Source organism: Fusarium mangiferae (assembly GCF_900044065.1).
Source record: "Fusarium mangiferae strain MRC7560 genome assembly, contig: FMAN_scaffold004, whole genome shotgun sequence".
In the NCBI taxonomy this organism is placed as follows: domain Eukaryota; kingdom Fungi; phylum Ascomycota; class Sordariomycetes; order Hypocreales; family Nectriaceae; genus Fusarium; species Fusarium mangiferae.
The window spans coordinates 1,280,442-1,299,435 of NW_024573924.1; the positions used below are offsets into that span (position 1 = coordinate 1,280,442).

General features: G+C 50.7%; 6 protein-coding genes across 6 annotated transcripts; 3 read left to right on the forward strand and 3 right to left on the reverse strand.

Annotated features, from left to right (window-relative positions):
* Window positions 1–91: 91 nt before the first annotated feature.
* FMAN_09001 (uncharacterized protein) lies at window positions 92–1,398 on the reverse strand (the record flags this gene model as incomplete). Its single annotated transcript, XM_041829792.1, has 4 exons — window positions 92–208; window positions 361–630; window positions 691–1,247; window positions 1,347–1,398. The coding sequence occupies 4 exons, from the start codon at window positions 1,396–1,398 to the stop codon at window positions 92–94; spliced, it is 996 nt and encodes a 331-aa protein (XP_041680520.1).
* Window positions 1,399–1,811: 413 nt separating this feature from the next.
* On the reverse strand, window positions 1,812–3,690 carry FMAN_09002 (uncharacterized protein; the record flags this gene model as incomplete). Its single annotated transcript, XM_041829793.1, has 3 exons — window positions 1,812–3,080; window positions 3,137–3,239; window positions 3,290–3,690. The coding sequence occupies 3 exons, from the start codon at window positions 3,688–3,690 to the stop codon at window positions 1,812–1,814; spliced, it is 1,773 nt and encodes a 590-aa protein (XP_041680521.1).
* Window positions 3,691–4,291: 601 nt separating this feature from the next.
* On the forward strand, window positions 4,292–5,311 carry FMAN_09003 (uncharacterized protein; the record flags this gene model as incomplete). Its single annotated transcript, XM_041829794.1, has 1 exon — window positions 4,292–5,311. One exon carries the CDS (start codon window positions 4,292–4,294, stop codon window positions 5,309–5,311), a length of 1,020 nt encoding a protein of 339 aa, XP_041680522.1.
* A 404-nt stretch (window positions 5,312–5,715) lies between these two features.
* FMAN_09004 (uncharacterized protein) lies at window positions 5,716–7,654 on the reverse strand (the record flags this gene model as incomplete). The annotated part of the gene is made up of 3 exons (XM_041829795.1): window positions 5,716–6,338; window positions 6,389–6,969; window positions 7,101–7,654. 3 exons carry the CDS (start codon window positions 7,652–7,654, stop codon window positions 5,716–5,718), a joined length of 1,758 nt encoding a protein of 585 aa, XP_041680523.1.
* A 1,719-nt stretch (window positions 7,655–9,373) lies between these two features.
* Window positions 9,374–11,534, forward strand: FMAN_09005 (uncharacterized protein; the record flags this gene model as incomplete). The annotated part of the gene is made up of 4 exons (XM_041829796.1): window positions 9,374–9,377; window positions 9,601–10,380; window positions 10,744–10,923; window positions 10,975–11,534. The coding sequence occupies 4 exons, from the start codon at window positions 9,374–9,376 to the stop codon at window positions 11,532–11,534; spliced, it is 1,524 nt and encodes a 507-aa protein (XP_041680524.1).
* Window positions 11,535–13,307: 1,773 nt separating this feature from the next.
* Window positions 13,308–18,182, forward strand: FMAN_09006 (uncharacterized protein; the record flags this gene model as incomplete). The annotated part of the gene is made up of 2 exons (XM_041829798.1): window positions 13,308–13,346; window positions 13,623–18,182. 2 exons carry the CDS (start codon window positions 13,308–13,310, stop codon window positions 18,180–18,182), a joined length of 4,599 nt encoding a protein of 1,532 aa, XP_041680525.1.
* Between the last annotated feature and the right edge of the window lie 812 nt (window positions 18,183–18,994).

An 18,994-nucleotide genomic window follows, 5' to 3' on the forward strand; every position in this document is an offset into this window, starting at 1 on the left:
CCAAGACATTGGTCAAAGCTCCGTCACTAGAGGGAAGTCTGCCTTTGTTATTGGATATGAGGCTTATGAAGAATTGAACCCCAGATCCTTACTATTCACGGTCCTTGATCTGATCCATGCGCAGGGAAGGCTGACTAGAGATCTGTGATGGTTCCGTCCGTGGCTTGCTTGTGCCGTAATCTGAAGCATAGATCAGGATGTACAAGTGCTTCGGTGAACGTCACTGTTTCTATAAATATTCTGATGTGTGCGTATATGAGGCTGTGCAGAGCTTTTTGTGAGATATCCGATTCATGCCCGTCCAACAATGTGACGGTAGTCTGGGAGATGAGGTCCTCGGCGATACATCGTCACTCATACGTTCAAGCCCTCCTTTTTCAGCTTCGCATACAGAGCGTCCTTAGAAGCTTCATAGCCAGGTACCACAATGCCTTCACCTGTTGGAACCGGTGCATTGAAAAGTGGTACAACTCTCGTTTCCCCCTTGGTCACTTCGAGGATGGTGCCATTTCCATAATCTGGGTTAACGACAAGTTGCCACATGCCTTGAGCCACTTCTTGAGGATCTAGCAGAACTGTATCCTCGTCTAGCATGACTGCTTTGGTTGGGTCTTCATGCCACAGAGGAGTCTAGTGGTAGCCTTGCATTAGCAGTCTTCCAAAGGCTCGCAGAGACTCTGGCGAGCTTACCTCGACTGCGCCGGGAGCAATACAGCCGACTCGAATACCGAGTTCATCACGCAATCCCCCCAATGCTCTCACAAACCCATGCAAGCCATGCTTACTCGCAAAGTACAAGGGCGTTGCTATGCCGGCTAAGTAGCCTGCCATACTGCCAACATGTACAAGGCATCCCTTCTGCTTCGCCTTTGTCCAATGCCCGATAGCCAGCTGACTGAGCCGAATGGGAGATACTAAGTTCACATCCAAGACTGCATAGTGTCCAGGTTCCGCATTGGCATCATCTCGAGAAACACTATCTTTGTTACTCTCAGTTCTGGGTGGTTCCCAGAAGGAGGACCATTGAGGCTCGAACAGACCGGCTCCTGGAACGACAATATCGACAACTGTGAACTTCTCCAAGGCCTTCTCCCAAGCAGCCGTCAACTGTGTCCAAGATGTAACGTCGGTTTCTTGAAACAACACCCCAGCTCTACCGTCGATGCCGGGGAACGGATATTGCTTCAGGAGTTGTTGAGCTTCGGGTCGCAATTTGAGATCGGCAATGAGGACCGAACATCCATTGTCTAGGAGTATACGGACAAAGCACAAATTGATACCTGTGCTTCGTCGTCAACCAATAGTCCACGATTCCTTGCAGGTCTGTGTATTTGGCATGTTCATACCTGAGCCACCGCCAGTGACAAGCGCGGATTTCCCCTGCACAGACGTTGGCATACTCCTTTTGATTAGAAGTGTTTCACTTTAAGGTTGTTAAATTGTTGGTGATCCGATCGCCAGCGAGGGCCCAATGACGCGAGTTGTGTCTTTCAGGGCTGTATGACCCCTACTCCAACTGTTATATGAATCAGCGTTGCAGTCGCTCGCTCAACTGTTTTGAATAAGAGAGTTGATATTGGAGACAAGAGTGAACTGAAGTGCAGTTTCTGCGGGGTAGTCTGATTGTCGTATGAAAGGCACTAGGGACATGCATTGGCTGACGAATGAATCTACTGCGTACTTCTTCATATGGGTTTCATGCAAAGTCTAATCTGCGTGTACTCCGTACTGTATCTGTATATGGGTATTCTGACCCCTGTTACTTGCAGCAATATGTTGTCTCACCTCCTCTCTGAAGCATTCATGTCAAATCAAACACCAGCCTTCTCCTCATCTCCAGATCCTTGCACCTGTATCGTCTCTGAATCCGAATCCTCCGGTTTGCCCTCCCGACAAGCCCATCCGTCCACTAATCGCAACGTTTCACGGCTCCACACGCGGTTCATGAGCGATAACCGGACGGGAACTAAAGCGATGATGATCAGAGGGAATGCAGGGGCCGCAACTGTCAGCGTCACCCCAAAAACAATACCTGTCATGATGATCTGTGTGACAGTGTACATGTGAATACCAAACCAGCTAACATTATCAGGGAGGGCAGGGAGATCAGATGGCGGCGTGAGTAGGTTTACAACTCTTTCAAGAATAGGGTTGACAGTTAGAGACTGGTAACCCATGAAGAGGAACAGACCAGCCAGCACTGATGTCTGTGTAAGACCCAGAAGCTTCTGTAGTGGGGGAGACACAAAGATCAGAATGAGAGAAGCTTGGATAAAGTGAGAATATCTCTGCTCATATGTCCTTGCGACTGGCTGAGGCGAATCTGGCTGTTCCCCTTCTTCCGCAGGAGGACTCTCAATGACATAATGCATCAATGATTCTGAGTGAAGCGGCGCTTGAGGCAACAGGCCGTTTGCAGGAGGAATCCCAAGAATACCGCAAAGGATGGTAGTGGTTCCCAAGAGAGCAACATCCCAAGCATACCCGCCTGGCTTCTTGGTCCCGTATCGTTCCACGGTGCAGATAATGCTGCTGATTTCGTGGTCGAAGTAGAACAAGACCGTGACGATGGCGCCCGGGATCATGGATAAGAAGACCCATTCGATAGGTATCTCCCAGAAGCGAACAAAGAAAGTCGATCTGTCTGGGTTCGTGGGTCGAAAGCTGGTTTGGACTTCGAGCCGTATATGATCTAATGATGCTAGTTCCCCGATATATGGAATTCCGATCCAGATAATAATGGAAATAGCAGCGGCATATTCTGTAAGTCCAAGTCGAACGTAGCGATGGAGCATAGGCTTCCACGAGTTTGCCGTAGACAGCAGAATTGCCAGGAGACACGTTCCCACCGCTCCAAGAACAGCATATAGAAAGGCAGCAAGGGAGACTCGAGCGTGGGTCCGCTTCAGCTCCATTGCCGCCTTGTGGAAGTAGATGACGCTGTTGAGGAGTGAGAAGATGTCGGCGCTGAAATGGGTGACATATTGCATGGTCCAGTCATGCGCGTTGAAGATGGCAAGGAGATAGTGCATCCAGCCAGCGTGGATGAGGGACCATGCCATGACTGGTAGAAATTCGACCTGGGAGGTGTTAGTCGATGGCCACCAGTATAAATGCACACTGTTTATCGACTTACATGGAAATGTGTCTCGCATAGTTCGTAGATGTTCTCAGCCAGCACCGAGAATGGGCCTGTAACGCCCAGAATCGTAAGAGGTTGGCCCGAGAAGCTAGGAGCTCTTGTCAGAATGTGTAACGAGGTATAAAAGGGTGTTCGCATGCTACTGACAGAGAGAAAATGAGGCCGCATAATCCAGTACTGAACACAACCTCGATGGTTCCCCACGACTTGCCGGTCAATGTGTATAGATCACTGGCAAAAGTGATGCCGGGAAGAAGGTTTGTGAAGAAGATGTAGACTGCACTTGCAACCACCTGTTGATTGAAGATCTGCCAATCTGACAAGTATCGACTCTTGAGGTTGATAACATCTTCCTTCAGCAGTCGAAAGGGTCGAAGTTTCCCACCTCTTGCAAAGTACCTGGATGCTCGCCCTCCTCCATTTGCAGGGCTCGAGGCATCATCCTCAGCTAGGGCATTTTGAGTGTTTGGTGTAATGGTATTTCTAGAACCGAGCGTTGGCGTCCGCTCGACATTGATAGTGTCTTGGATAGGCTCTGGCTCAGCCATTGTTCACAAGTGACAGGACAGGACAGGACAGGACAGAATTTGTCGTTTTTGCTAAGGATTTGAAGCACATGTTGGAAATTCGCATGGTCCCGGGGGCTCTGAGTCAACTTATTATTCTCTCAGTCTCGCTATAACTTTAGCCTTTGTTCTGGTGAAAAAGCTCAAGCCCAGTCTTGGCCTTTTCTTGGCTTTGGTGATTTTCCTTGGCTTTCCATAACCTTTTGCCCTTGTCGGTGCCGTAAAGGGCGAGGCGGCACTTGGTTGTGTCTCCCCATGCTGTGTCCTAATAGTATAATAAACCGCGTGGGCAATTCTCCAATATCAATTGGTTCAACAGGTTCTCGACGATACCGAGAGCTGAGCATGACGTAGCTCCTATTATCGCGAGCTCTTATCGGCACGTGCGGAGGGGCGAGGCTGAACATGGTGGGGCACTAAGACGAGGCTGAGGATCAGATTTACATCATGCCCTCTTTTTCAGGGTCCTCTTCATCCTATCACATCTCAATGCTCCACGATACCCATTTCGAAAAGCAACGGCGCTTCTTCAATTCCCTGTTGAACAAGACGTACTACCGTAAAATCACACTGAATCGACACAATGGCACAGTTTGTCCCTCGGCAAAGTTTTGTCGTACCAAACTCCATACCGAAAACGTACTATATCGGCCATCATGCCAAGGGCTTCGGCGAGATGACAAAAATGAAGAGCCACATCTCTCTTGCTCTCGAATGCCGCGACGCTCGGGTCCCTTTCACATCACACAATCCCAATCTCGATCGCATCATAGCCGGTAACGAACGAATCATCATCTACACAAAATGCGATTACACAACAGACACTCCAAATCTCCAAAACATACTGCGCAAGATTTATGGTGATAATATCATCTTCTGGGACAAGAACAGACCCTCGACGACAGATAAGCTACTTAAAATGATCAAGAGCGCTACCGTGGCGCACGATTCATTGGTCGGTTTGCGGGCCATGGTTGTCGGAGTGCCCAATGTCGGCAAGAGTTCAGTGCTCAACGCTCTACGCTTCAAAGGCATACCGAGGAAAACGGCCAAGGTAGCCAGGACTGGAGGCCAGGCAGGCGTGACGCGCAAAATGGGTACAAATGTGCGCATCCTCGACCCAGAGGGGAAGAGTAAGGGCGTAGGCTTAAATGGTGCATTTCTGTTGGACACCCCCGGTGTCTTCCCACCCTACGTTCGTGACGGCGAGGCTATGCTAAAATTTGCGCTCGTGCAGGGCATAAAAGACGGGTTAATACCAACCGAGATACTGGTGGACTACCTCCTCTACCGGATGAACCTCTTCAAGCCGACCTTGTATAAGAGATACTGCGAACCCACCAACGACGTTCATGAGTTCCTTACCGCCGTTGCTCGGAAAGACGGCCTAATAAAGCTAAAAGGCGTTCCTGATTTACAATCGGCTGCTAGCAGAATCCTACACTTGTGGCGACATGGGAAAATGGGCAAGTTCGTGCTGGACGATGTATCCGACGAGGGATCAGAGAAGCACCAGCAGTCCATAGACAACCCTCCTCTAAGTCTAAACCAAGCAAAGAAACAGAAGAAACAAGCAATCGCACAAGAGAAGGCAGGTGCCTAGCATTCTCAGGAATCCATTTCTGTTGCATACGTTGTATACTAGAGCATACTCCATGTACACTATTTAAGCCTATTCTCTGTCATCTCATGCCAAACTTGATTCGAGTCCTCCTCCTCCATGCCTCTCAAATTGTGCAAAGACGCCAATGACCGAACCCTCGGGCCGTACTAGGGTATATATAGAAAGGCAGCCGGAACAACAGCTTCGCCTCGTGAAGCGGTTCCATAGAAATAATAATACCGACAACAGATTATACACAAGCTCATACAGCTTTGCCTGTTGCATCTGCTGCGGATGCTGGTGACGCCCCTTGATGCTCCTAACCGTAAACGCCTTAAATAAGAAATCGAGCGCAGGTCCCTTTTATCTCATCATGATGGACCTACTGAAACAAAGTGCTGCCGTCAGGTATACTGATTCTGCCACTTGACCATATCTCGTGTCAGGACATCCATCATCTCTATACAGTTCAGATCCTTAAAATCTTTGCCCCCAGAAGAGCCTGCTATATCCTCATTCTCTACAGAATGGGAGTCTGAGGACTTTTGCGGCGATGCTTCTCCGTTGCTTGCGTTTCCGTTCGTGCCTGGGATTGCTTCCGCTGCAAGGTCCACTTGGGTCCTTGAAATGAAATCCATTATGGCACCGACACGCCGCTTCATATCCACCATATTCAACTTGTGGTGTAAGGCGGGCTTTGACTTGCCATGTCGATGTTCACTTGTAGGTTTCGTGTGTGTAGGGGTGGGTTCTTCGCCGTTCTTTTGAATGTCCCTTGACATGGATCGTGCTGGGGATTCGCCATCCACATCGCGGTCCCTCGTGTATTGGTTCCTGCCTTTGCCCTTCTTATGTGTAGCTCTGCCGCCGCGCTTGGCGGTGCTTGAGACCGTCTGGCTGCTCGCAGGGGGTGTGTCGGGAACGGGCAGCGCAAGTGCAGGGGGTTCCATAATAACCGGTGTCTCGATGCTCTTGGTAGCGGGAGGTTTAGCAACGGCAGGAGGTGTTTCCTCTGAAGGGTCAGAATCTATGCAATGATCAGTACCCTGCTTAATCAGAATGTACGCTCCAACATACCCTCTCCTCGTCGCCTTTCTGCGCGGCCTTTCCTTTTATCTGCAGCTTCCTGTCGCTGGCGCTCCTTATCTTCCTTCTCCGTCTTGGTTCGCTGGTTCTTGCTGTTACGAGCTTTCTTGGTTCCATTTCGAGTGTTGACCTCCTCATCTGATTCGTTGTAACTTTGAACCTCGACCAGCTCAGTAGGAGGTGAAGGTGACATCGAATTGGTTCTCTGTCTCTTTACACTTAATGGGTTCCTCAGTGATGCCAGTTTCTCATCCCGTGGCCGAGCATTGACGGCGATTGACTCTTCACTATCGCTTCGTCCCCGTTTCGCTCGTCGGGTCACCATTTCTTGTTCATCTTGAGGGACATCTTCTTTACTTGCTTCAATGGCACGCAGGAGTTGCTCGTCTTCATAAGCTCGGTCGCGGCTATTCATTGTGGATCGGCGTTTTGAGGTTTGTGAGGCGGATGTTGGGCGCGAGGTCTTACTCGTGCCAGTCTTGGGTGAACGATTGCCTTCCTTGGCGATTGAGGTGGCTCGAGATGTTGCGCGCGACGGCCGGTTATGGGGGACATACTTGGACCATTTTTGGCTGAAAACAAACTTGTCAGTACTCAGGTTCGTGAGAGGGCCGCCCAACATGCGTTATCCAAGAATTCAAGCAACCAGAAAAACATGAAATCCATGCCGCCAGCAAAAAATCATACTGGGCAATTCACTTACCCGTTGCTTGCAGTGTATATTTTATGGAGATCTTTCCGACATTGCTCGCAAAAATATTCTTCGGGAGAGCTCTCAGCGCTAAAGATGCCGACACAGGCGCCGTGCTGCCAGACCTTGCAAATGTCGCATTGAACGAAGAAGCCGGTAACGTCTTCAGTAAATTCTATGGCATTGAAGAAATCCAGGTCGGCGCCTTCCACGGGTGGGCGGCCCGGGTATTCTTCTGCATCACAGATACATCGCACGGCTTCGTCCTCCTCTTCTGGGAGGTCGTCGCTGCCATTCGCCATTTCAAAATTATCGGGTTTCAAAGTCTTATCGTTTTCGTCTTCGTGGTTACGCTTTCGCCTTCGACCGAGGAGGGTATCGTCAAGATCTTCAAATGGCTCCGAGGACAAAGAGTCACTTGGTGTGGATTTGTTGGAAGACGGTTTGGCGACTGATCTCGTATTCCGCTCAACTCGACCAGAGGTGCTTGAGGATACAGATGACTGTTGGGATTGTGAATTGGTGGCACGGGCTCTTGATGACCGTCGCGGCGAGGGTGGTGCCATTGAGGGAGCCGGGTCACCGATCTGAGGTGACAGAGGAGAAAATGGAAGAAAGGGCGAGAGGTTGTGGGAACCAACAACGGCGCGTGGGACAAAATACAGTAGATATGTTCTTCTCAGCGCCAATCGAGAAGTTGAGAGGTAAGGAAATCGCGAGAATTGGTGGTGGTGAGCAAGGAATAAAGATTGTTGAAGCTGGCTAGTGACCAGCGATGAGTGCGACTACTGAAAGAAGAATGTCAAGTAAGGGCGACGGTATCGAAGGACGGATTGGCAGGCAAGCATGTCGAGACCGAGTAGAAACGCCGTGGTCATGACACGGAGAGTTGCCGTAACGAAGAGTATGAGAGAGAGACGAGTGGGTGGAAGCTTTCTTCGGAACGACGAGGAGGAGGAGGAGGAGGATGAGGAGGATAGCCAGAAGAAGCGCGGGCATGGGATGGGTGTGGGAAAGTGGGCAGGAAGGTGGGCGCGGGTCTCACTTTGCTTGGGATCCTTCCCAAAGCAAAAGCCGGTGGAACCACTGCGAGCCACCTGCAGAACATAAAGTTATAGCGCTCGCTGTGCAGACTGAGCTCACTAACAAGTTCCGATTACAGGGGTCTTTTGGGGTTCGCGAACCTGAAGGTCTCTGACGGGAGCAGCCAAGAGGCAAAATTAGTGCCCACTCACCGCTGAGGTGCAGCGCATGACAGTGACCAGACGGCTATTGGCCGGCTCCAATGAGGAGACTATGAGAGCGGTTTGTTTCCGCATCATTTAGACTGTTTCCATATTAATTGCCCTACCATGCATGCCCTGCATTTTCTGATGAGTGACATCAGGAAAATATGGAATGCCATGTTGTTCGAGTGAGCCACAAAACAGTTATTTCACCACGCTCCAGTCCAGTATAGATTACTCAGGACAGGTTTACGCATAAAAGCATTGGAAATGTACAGTTGAAGCTCAAGATTATAAACGTGGTCGTCCCTCTTTTTTCCCTTGTGGCTGCTGTTAGCAGGAATTGGAGAAGACGGGAGGGCGGGACAGTCAGGTATTGGAAGCGCCAGTGTGATTGCCTAACCCGCCACCTCCCAACGGCCCTGCCTCTACCTTAGCACCTCCACAGATTAGTAGTTGGTGATTCAATCACACTCAAATACAGCAACGTTGAGGGCGTTATCGGACTTCGCATTGTGTTATTCTGGCTACCCGCTTTGATAATTCTTGCTTCATAAATTTTGTCTCCTTTTTGTGCCTCCTGTAGCGCCTGCGCTCATATAAAAGCGTCCTTCGTGTCCACGAACACCCCCTCCATCACCCTGTCCATGACTGGGTAAGCGAGCCCCGGCCTTGAGCGACCAAGAGCGAGCGAGTCTGCCATCCATTCGTACACCTACTACAGGAATCGATACAAGTACGAAACGAGCCGAGCTGGTGCAGGCTGGTACTCGTATCAGTGCCAAACACTGAGTTGTGATATCGACGATATGTTCTGACCCGCACACAGAACGCTTTAGAGCCCGACCGAACCAAGTTTACCCCTCTGAGCTTCGAAGAGACAGGCATTCTTTTGCAAATCACCGTTTTGGTCTTCTCTGCGACTTGTATAACTAGTATTGCAGTATTAAATTTGTTTGCCGCCAACGAATTGTACAAGCTCCGACCCCTCGTTTGGCAGGACTTGCCCTTCGACTGTCGTGTCTGCCGTCGTTTAGAACAGAGCCTATACAATGTTCGATGGGTACGCTTTCCGTTTGCTTTGCATTTGGCCCGTCAGTTGCCAATCTAGCAGGTGTTGGTCCTGCAACTGCTTTCAACTGCCAGCAAGGCTGAGCAGCTTCTGACGGTGCCAACAACTCTTCCAATACCATCTGCGACCATGTCGAACTTCGCTATAATTGTGGCGATTCTCTCCATCGTTCTGGTGATCTACGTGCTAACGAGAAATGTTCGTTCACGCGCAGGTTCAAATCTCAACATGTCGCCAGATACTGTATCGTCGCTATTCCCAGACCGACCGATTCGGCCGTTACCGAAACGTCGACTGCGCGAGAAGCTCTCACCAGGGGCCGTAGAGACAATAGCGTATCCTCCTTCAACTCACGAAACGACGCCTCTCTTTTATTACCCACCATACAACTTCAGGGAAGACACGAGCCCGCCAAGGGCATGTTCTACAAGCCCATCTCAACAAACTCGTAGAGCGGAGGAGGGCTGCAACTATACCCCTCGACGAAACGGACTGGGGCTGCCAGATGGCGACGATGAAGAGCCGGCTTTGCGAAGCACTCTTGTTACTAGATCACCCCCGGAGATCTTGACTCGTGGGACTCAGCGATCCTCGAAGCCAGATATCCCCGATCCGCAACCACCGCCTTCCGCAACGTCCTCTGTGGATGGTTATGATGTATTTGAAAACACGAACAACAAAAAGAAGCGGAAAATTCCTTCCCCTGGGGAGCTTTCTGTTAATGGCACCCAGGGCTCGAGTAATGAGATTGCCATTTCAGCTGGTGCAGGACATTCTCCTACCGACGAATCACACAACGACCGGGCGTCATTCCACTCAGTCTCACATCCAACGACGGGCACTTTTTCATCCAACAATCAGGGGATATCAGGACCTGGGCGGGGCAGGCTTGGGCGTTCCAGGAATGGCAGAAGCCCGCTGCGAGCATTGTCTGATAGTAACAGTAATGCGTGGGCTGGGCGAGGGCCAAAGGCCACTCAGTGGACAACGGGCGGTACGTTCATCACTCTTCTACTTTTTTCAAGCTCTGTTGCTGTGCCTCCAAACTCCTGCACATGGATTCATCACTAGCGTTTGCATTCAACCGAGTTTCTGGACACGCTATGCCGATGCGCCTTTCGTTATGGAGAGGTTGTTCAGCGACGGGGGGTTCCTGCTCTGCCCTCCATAGCTTTCGGCTAACAGCATAAAACGGAACGGAGACTTGCTCACCATTTTCCATTTCTCCTCCGGTGACAATTTGCACTGCCGCCTGGCTGATGGGATTCTCTCCCCCGCAGTCCGGCCTCGATCTCTGTTCCTTCCACAATTGTGCATCTTCCTTATAACGGATTTCCAGCTGCTAACGCGAACTTAGAGCAAGAGGGCAGTGGTATAATATCAAATGCTATCGCAAACGCCGAGAAACTTCGACCTCAGGGACAGGAGAACGTTAGTCTACTTCAACAACACTCTATCGCAACAAGATCGACTCCAGCATCAACCCAGTTTACTTTCACCTGTGATTCCCAAGTCCCTGGCACGGTTCAGTGGCCCGGTGAGTACATGTTGCACAGTCGAGACTTTGATTTACTGACATAGCCGTTAGGCCACTCGAGCAAGCACAGCATGTCGACTCAGGCCGGCCCTGGCTCCTTACCACCTGGCAGTGTTGCTCCTCACGATGGGTCTTCCGTGGCAGCTAGTCGAGGCTCCGGAAGTTCTCGTCGAGACAGCAAACGACGCCTAGACAGATCACTCGAAAGGGCTGCGCGGCGACGTCGTCGAGAGGCGCGGCAGGATCCCACCAAAACAGCTGACGAATGGATTTGCGAATTCTGTGAATACGAAATGATATTTGGAGTGCCACCCAGAGCATTGATCCGACAATATGAGATGAAAGACCGCCGACGCCGACAGGAAGAAGCTGATCGCAAACGACTTCTCGAAAAGGCCAAGGAGAAAAGTCGGAAGGCCAGAAAGGGCGGCAAGAAACCTGCATCTCGGGGAGAGAATGCTGCCGCTCAGAACCTGCCTCAGGAGCCTAGCACATCTCTGGACATGAACCACAATCATTCGAATCAGTCAGGAGAGGACGAGAACCATTTCCCGGATTCCCCAGGAGATCGCACTGGGCCAGACATACCGACTGAGGTCCAGTCATCATAGTTTGCAAGCATGATTCAGTGGAAGGGGCTGCTCCCAGCAATCGCGGTACTCCCTATTCTAGCCTTGATGATCGGGGTACGTCGGCGACCAACAGAGCTATGAAGGGGGATGTATACCTACCTAGAAGATATCAGCGAACCTGGACACTGCGGTGTCTGGCATCTGAAAATGAGGCACTCCTGCTCTTGAAGGTGAAGAAAGGGACAAAGCCCAATCTACGACAGGTTTCTTGCTTGCTGCTATTGGGGGAAGTGTGGATAACAAGAGACTGAGCTACTCGGTGGGGAGGCGGCTCAGTAACGACACGAAAGTGACATTTGGTTTAAGGATAGGTACTTAGGCAGGTAGGAATAGGTAGAATGTTGTAGCTTGGGCCACGACAAGCAGCACTTGGGTTCAATCAATCAGACCAAAGTCATATTGCATGATAACAGGGCTATCCTAACTTACTCAACATTTCCCAACCACACATTGGTTGTGTGTTTGAACTTAAGAATATGCACAGACAACTACTGGTACATACTGCAAAATTGCATGAAAGCGAATCGGCTACGATTGAAACGTCCTAGTCAAGCTATGATGTCAGGAAGCTGTTCAGTTCAGCTGGAGATTTGAGGTGGGTTTTGATCTAGGATATGCGGAGATACGGGGCGCTTTATTATTAGCTTACATGCCATCCATGAATGTCAAGAGTGGTTGAATTGTGTTTGCAGTAGCATACTGTAAAGAATGCTCTATAATACTGATGGGATGCATGCGCCCTGAGCAGCGTATATTCTTCTACATTTGCTGGATGATTTACAGTCTTGCTGTTCTCCAGCTACTAACCTACTAACCTAGTATGTAGGTACTACTGTACAATTTGTCTCCCAGGTCCATCCGAATCCCGATGCAGAACAATGCCACTACCACGAAGATCAGTCCCTCAGTGGGTCAGGGTCAGTCTTTGAATGAGCCGGCGGCCGTGCCTCATGCCTCAGGTCGAGCAACAGGCAACCAAGCAAGATTACAATAGTCCCCAGATTGTTTATTATGTTTATTCCGCCAAGCAATCTTTGTAGATCTCGGCAGGTGGAAACTGGAGGCCTGCCGAGACGGGACCTGATGAGGCACTGATCTACAATTTGAATTACTGATCTCCATGGATCTGTGCAGCAGCAGATGGCACTACTGAAAACCGGAAAGCTGAGGCATTGTACAGTATCGGATGTGTGTACAACGACAACCACGTGTTGGTCGACGTGGGCTGCTGGGGAGGGAGTAACAGGAGGAGGTTTCTATGACATAAATGGTCATCACCTCAAGCAAAGTCATCACAATTATCTTATTGGACCCTTGAGTTTCCGTCCAATGCAATGCAATGCGCCCTGGAAGATGGAACAACCGGAATAAAAATTTAAATGCCAGAAACAGGGTGGGTCTGCTAATTGAGGCTAGTGTTAGTGGCTTCATAACCTGTCGTCATCAGGTCGGGTCTTTAACGAGCATGGACTGGATGGAACCTCCCTCCTCCCTCGTCTCCGTCGGGTCCAGTCCTTGGAGTCTTCCTCAAACTACTTTTTTAGCTGCCCTAATCTCCGTCTCAACCCATCCCGTTTAATCCTGACGTATCCACGACACAGCATCTCTTACTACGACTACCTTGACTCACATCTCAGCGTCATTGTTCACTAACCTCCGGAAATCCGTGGCCTTGATCTTGATGCAAGCCGTCTGTTGAGCTGAGCTGGCCTTGCGCCGCTTTCGATCTAGTCAAGCTTAATCCAGCCCATCATGTTTGGAGGCTCAAGGAGGCATCGTCCTCCCACTCAGGTGAGCCGTCTTCCTCCTCTGCTCAGTTCACTATTGCGGCTCTCACAAAACCGGTTTTGGCTTTTGGCTTTTGGCCCGCTACGGAACCCGCCCTGGTAGGCAAAAGCCATTAACTTAAGCTCACCTATCGAGACTTGCCGCATTTGCTCATGTCTTTGATTGTTGTCTTTGACCTTTATCCCTTGATGCTACGCTCCCCCTCTCAATCCAATTCTCTTTTCCTTTCCATCGCTTTCGCAATTACACGTCGTTGCTAACATGGCGCTCTCCTCTCAGCCGTTAACCCGGGAGACTGCCAATCCCAACGCTGCGACAGCCGCCGCCTCGGCCTTTCTAAGGCGTGAATCGACGCCATCTCTGTCATCAGCTGCTGCGGCTGCTGCTCTAAAAGCTCGACCTACAACCCCCACCAATGTGTCGCAGGTCCAATCCAAAAGAGTTGCGCGGAGGAGCGCTTCCGTCTCGTCTACAGGAAGTCGGGACAGGAGAAGTCGGGAACTACATCGATCGCCAAGCGCGAGTTCTATGACCGAACGGACCTTTCGATCGCCCTCGCCTTCGCCAGCACGAGTCGCTACCCCGCAAGCCCAGGATGTTCCTCCAGTGCCCAAAATCCCCCAGCATGAGCACAACAAGACAAATCCGAAGAGCTCGACCCACAAACGAGCAACAAGCTTGCAAACACAACATTTCCAAACTGCAAGCCAAAAGATGAAAAGCGGACAAGCTCAAGGTTCATGGTTTGGGGCAGCTACAGGGAACGATTTGTCTAACGTGCGTCGCGCCCCTGTGGCTGATAAACGGGCATCAGCAGATTTACGGCCAAGCAGTCCGAACTCTATCAATTTCTCGTATCCTCGCTCTATGACGGAGTCTCCAAGCCCATCAAGTAATGCCATGGTGTACGATCCCAATTCGAGGCGGATGGTCCCTCAGGCACAGCTTTTGATGATAGATCAGACTGTCCGTGATGCATCGGAGAAATCTGTTCGCAAGCAAAAGCTTGATGGATCCAGAACTGGCACTCACTTGTCCAAGGGAACCGTCGGGAGACTTAAGGGCACTGCAGTCGAGCCAGCCTCACCACCACCAAAGGCAGTCGCAAGCCCACAAAGCCCTTCGATTACTTCTGCTGCTACAACGCAACAGCCTGGGCACCCAGAAGCTGACCTTGAATCTGAGCTCGAATCGGATCCTGAGTCTGAGCCAGAGGCCAAGCATGAGGCGAAGCCTAACCCCAACCTGTCAACTGGGCAAGCATTGGTTCAACAAGAACAAGAGCCAGGTGTCGAGACCTCGGGACATCCGAGCCAGACTGTTGGAGTCCCACCAGCAGTAACAAAACCCGAAGCATTGGTTAGAAAGCGTCCTTCTGTAGTGCATGAAGACCCCGAACTAGAGGAGGAGGAACCACAGGCTGCTGTCCAGCCGACGCCTACCAACGAATACCCAATGGATGGAGTAGATGCCATCCCTGTGAAATCAACCTCGCCACCTCAACATCCACGGGAAGCTGCACCAATTCCAGGTCCCAGTGAGACTGTGCGACGAAGTCGCGTGCATTCTGAGAGTCCTGCCCATAGCCCTGCCCGTACAACCCATTTTGCCCCCAAGACCGATCAGCTACTCGTTAGGCATGAGCCGCCTCCAAGATCGTTGTCGCCACGAAAATCCGCACTTAAGTACTCAGGTCCTCGGGATGCATCTCCCTCAGAAGATGGCTCAGATGCGTCTGCTGCCTGGTCAGGTATGGCTGGGCGCGAGGAGACAGAACTCTCGCGGAAGAAGAGCGTCAGGGTGAGCTTTGATGATGGAAACACGGCTGTTGTAGGGGAGTCTGTTCCGTCTTCAGATACAGACTCACCACAAATAGCCAGCCCACAGTCAAGAAAGTCTTGGCATAGCATTATTGGGCGAAACAAAAGAGACTCAGTAACTTTGGACGAAGACGAGACCATGACCCCTCGTCCTGCTCTCCCCTCTTTTGGGAGTATTCGCGAGAAGAAGGTCAGGGAGCCTGAAGAGCGGCCTTTGGTTAGACCTATGGAGAGATCGGCTTCACCTCCAGCTACAGATTCGTTGCCTTCAGAATCGAGTCACAAAGCTCCTGCCCAAGATTTGGCGCAGTCAAGTGATCTGGCTATTGGGTCGGTCTTGGCACAGGAACAGGCCTCTCGCAACGAAGCTAATACTTCCAGATACCGGGAACCACTGCCCCCCGTGGTCACTTCTGTTGATGGCCAGGGGTATATAAGCAATAGTGACCTGAGCTCTGATGAATCCGAATCAGTGGTTATGCCCAAATCTCAAGCTTCTGTCGACCCTGTGTCCGAGACTCAAACAACTATTAGCAACCCTGTCAGCGCCTATGAGAGTAGTTCGGCGAAGTCTAGTCCAAGCGACAACATACCAACCATTTCGATAATACAACCTAGTCCTCGAATTCCCGATGAGAATCAGGCAGAGTCACCGCAAGACTTCTTCGATGTTCCCGGGGGCTTCCCAGCTGGCCCCACTGATGCTTCAGGTGAGAAGGCTATTTCCGAGGACACCAAGGTATCCTCATCAGAACCTCGCTCAAGTCAATCACCAAAAGGTGTTGATCAGCCCACACCGATTGCAACTCGTCGATCCTTCGATTCCACCAGTGCTATGTCTTCAAGCTCTCAGATGCATGACATCCAGGAAGAGTCGGAAGAGTCAGATGGGAGCAGCATTTATAGTGACGCTTATGAGGATCTCTCTGACATGGAAGGCGATGGTTTCTTGTCCCTTGACGCTGTAGTCGACAGCCCCGTCGAATCGGCATTCTCCCAGAAAGTATTTGAGAAGGCCATTGCAAAATCCAAGGAAACCAATGCGTCTCAGCAGTCCACTGCTAAGACTCCCTCTCAGATGCCTCTTCGAACACCGAGTGACTGGGAAACGGCGAAGGCTTATTGGAGAAGTTTGAGCCCCAAGGACAGACGCCAGCTCGAGAAGGAGGCCATGGAGGAGTCTGACGAGGAGGATATTCCAGCAGAAGCAGTCAGACGCTCGAAACCCAAGACAAAGACTCAAGCGAAGCAAAAGCAGAAATTTGCTGAAGAGCCTATGCAAGAACCCATGGAGACTTCCGAAAATGCGTCTGTCTCAGAAAAGCTTCGCAATTCAACTAGAATCTACCAGATCCAACCAGGAACTAGTTGGCCTCGTGATGAGGTTGAGAAGCCTCTTGTTAAGACACCTGTTACAGAGAAAGCAAAGCAGAATGGAGGTGCCAAGCTGCGAAAATCGATGCGGGCTAGTGAGGCTACAACAGTCGGTCATTCTGAGCCAGTTCAAACCGGAGGAATGCGCAAATCTATGAGATCCGGCGCTGGTCCTTCGAGCCCCCAGAACTCGCACGATGGGCATTTACGCAAGTCCCTTCGTCAAGAGCCTGAGACTACTGCTGGTGTTGCGATGCGCAAGTCACTTAGGGCCAATGGTTCGGCGGCTAATGGGCACAATACTGCTCCTACTCAGAGGAATGGTGGTCGGCCAACGTCTTATCAGCCAGCAACCACGTCAGAAGCGGTCAAGTCGCAGCGTCGAGCGCATTCCGAAGACAGGGGCCCTACTATGCGATCTACTACGAAGCCAACCCTTACACGCCGAGGATCTGACTCGAGCGAAAGCAGCTTCCGACGTGCAAAGGCTGGCGGCGGAGAAGGCTTCGGCTTCCGTAAGACAATGAGAGGAAGCACACGGGAACCGGCGGCAGCAGCACCTCCACCAGAAAGCGCGAGGGGCAGCAGCCGATTCAGCCTTCGGTCTCTGTCACCTACTGGATCAGCCTTTCGCCGCAATTCGAACACTAGCTCTCCTCCTCCAGTTATGATGGGCGGTCGTATGCGTCAGTCACTACGTAATGAGTCCAATGATGCAAGTTCCTCCCGCATGCGGGTTTCTGGATTTGGCCGTTCGTCCAAGGGGAAGAAATCCAAGAGCGGCAGCCGCTTCGATGATTCGAGTGATGAGGATGAGGGCCGCCCAGCCTTCAGAAGTCGTTTTGTTGACTCAAGTGACGAGGATACTCCTTCACCACTCCCCAAGCAGAAGCGTGTACCTAAAACAATGCGCAGTTCTGCTTCAGACAATGCTGCGGCCGCCGCTATGGGAGTCCCGCCTGCTCGCGCAGGTGTCCAAGATTCTCCTGACCTTCCTGATAGCGATGATGAGGACGAGCAACCTCGGGAGAATATTGCTTCCAATGGGACGGTTATCGCAGTTCCTCGGGCAACATTGAAACGAAGCGGTTCGGGGCGAGACGCAATTGCGCCGCAGGCCAACAGCGTCGAGATAACAGGTGGTCGACCAGGTCACAAACGACGTGGCAGTTTCATGTCGTCCATTTTGCGTCGCAAGAAGGATCCTGCTGACAAGATCTCTCGAAGCACGAGTGAGAGCGCATCGCGTCGGCACACGCACCTGGAACGAGGCCCTCAGCGACTGGCTTTTATTCGAAGCAATAGTGAGAGCCAGGCACATAGCTCGCGTCTACACAAACGCGGAGCAAACTGGCCTCTCCAGGACCATCAGAACACTCATGAAGAGGAGGATCAGTTTGACGACGGCTCTCAAAATACATACGTCGTTGATGAGGAGAAGCGCCCCTCCACCGCTGGCGGTCTGGGTCCTTCTCCGTCCTCCCCAACAACAAAGACGGGCTTCCTCAAGCGTCGAAGTACTTCCCACAGCCAAATTGGTGCTGCCAACCACGGCGTCTCAGCTTCAATCGACGGCTCAGAGGTCGGCACGCCCAAGAAGAAGAAGTTTGGGACGCTGCGCAGGATGTTCAAGCTTGATGATTAGTGACGTCTCATGTTGGCTTTCCGCGGGTGCCATTTTCTTCGTACCATGAATCATGCTTTGCTATATTACACATCAAACTTATTCCTCCCCTTTCGAGGAACTGAACACACTCACTCAAGCACCGCTTTCTTCACAAAGCGGACTCTCATTCCGTCCCTTATTACAACACGTCATCGATTTTTGGTATAAGTAACGGATTGGACGGCTTACCCTGAGGAACTGGTTAGGTCGGTTGGACAAAACACACGGTGCAAACCTTGGATTACAAAAAGATTAAGAGTAATATCTAGTAGCTATTTTTTCCTAGGTTCTCCAGTTTTATGGCTGTAGTATTAGATACCAGTATTATTAACATCAGCGTTAACACTTGGAATATTTCCTTCAGGCATAAGATCACGCGATTCCCAAAATACAATTTCTTAGGTACTCCGGACTTTAGTACTTGCTTTGCCAATCCCGAACGTCGCGCCACAATTTGGCGTATTTCATATAAAAACTCTAATATGTATCATAAACCTAGGGTAGAGTATACAGTATTATAAGTATAATGATTAAACTTTTACTCAAGAATGGGTAATGAAACAGGTTCCCAATAGTAGAAGAACAGAAATTAATGTCATAAGACAATTCCCATTGTCGTGTTTTATGTGATTCCTTTATTTCCTCGACCAAACATGTCGGAAATTTGGAAGCTCCAGGACAATAGCATGCACTCAAAACGTTGCTTTCGTCAAGTCCTGAGCAACATCTGCAATGCCTTACTTTTAGTTACCTTATCTAATTGGTATCGACCAACTTCCCGTTCATTTCCT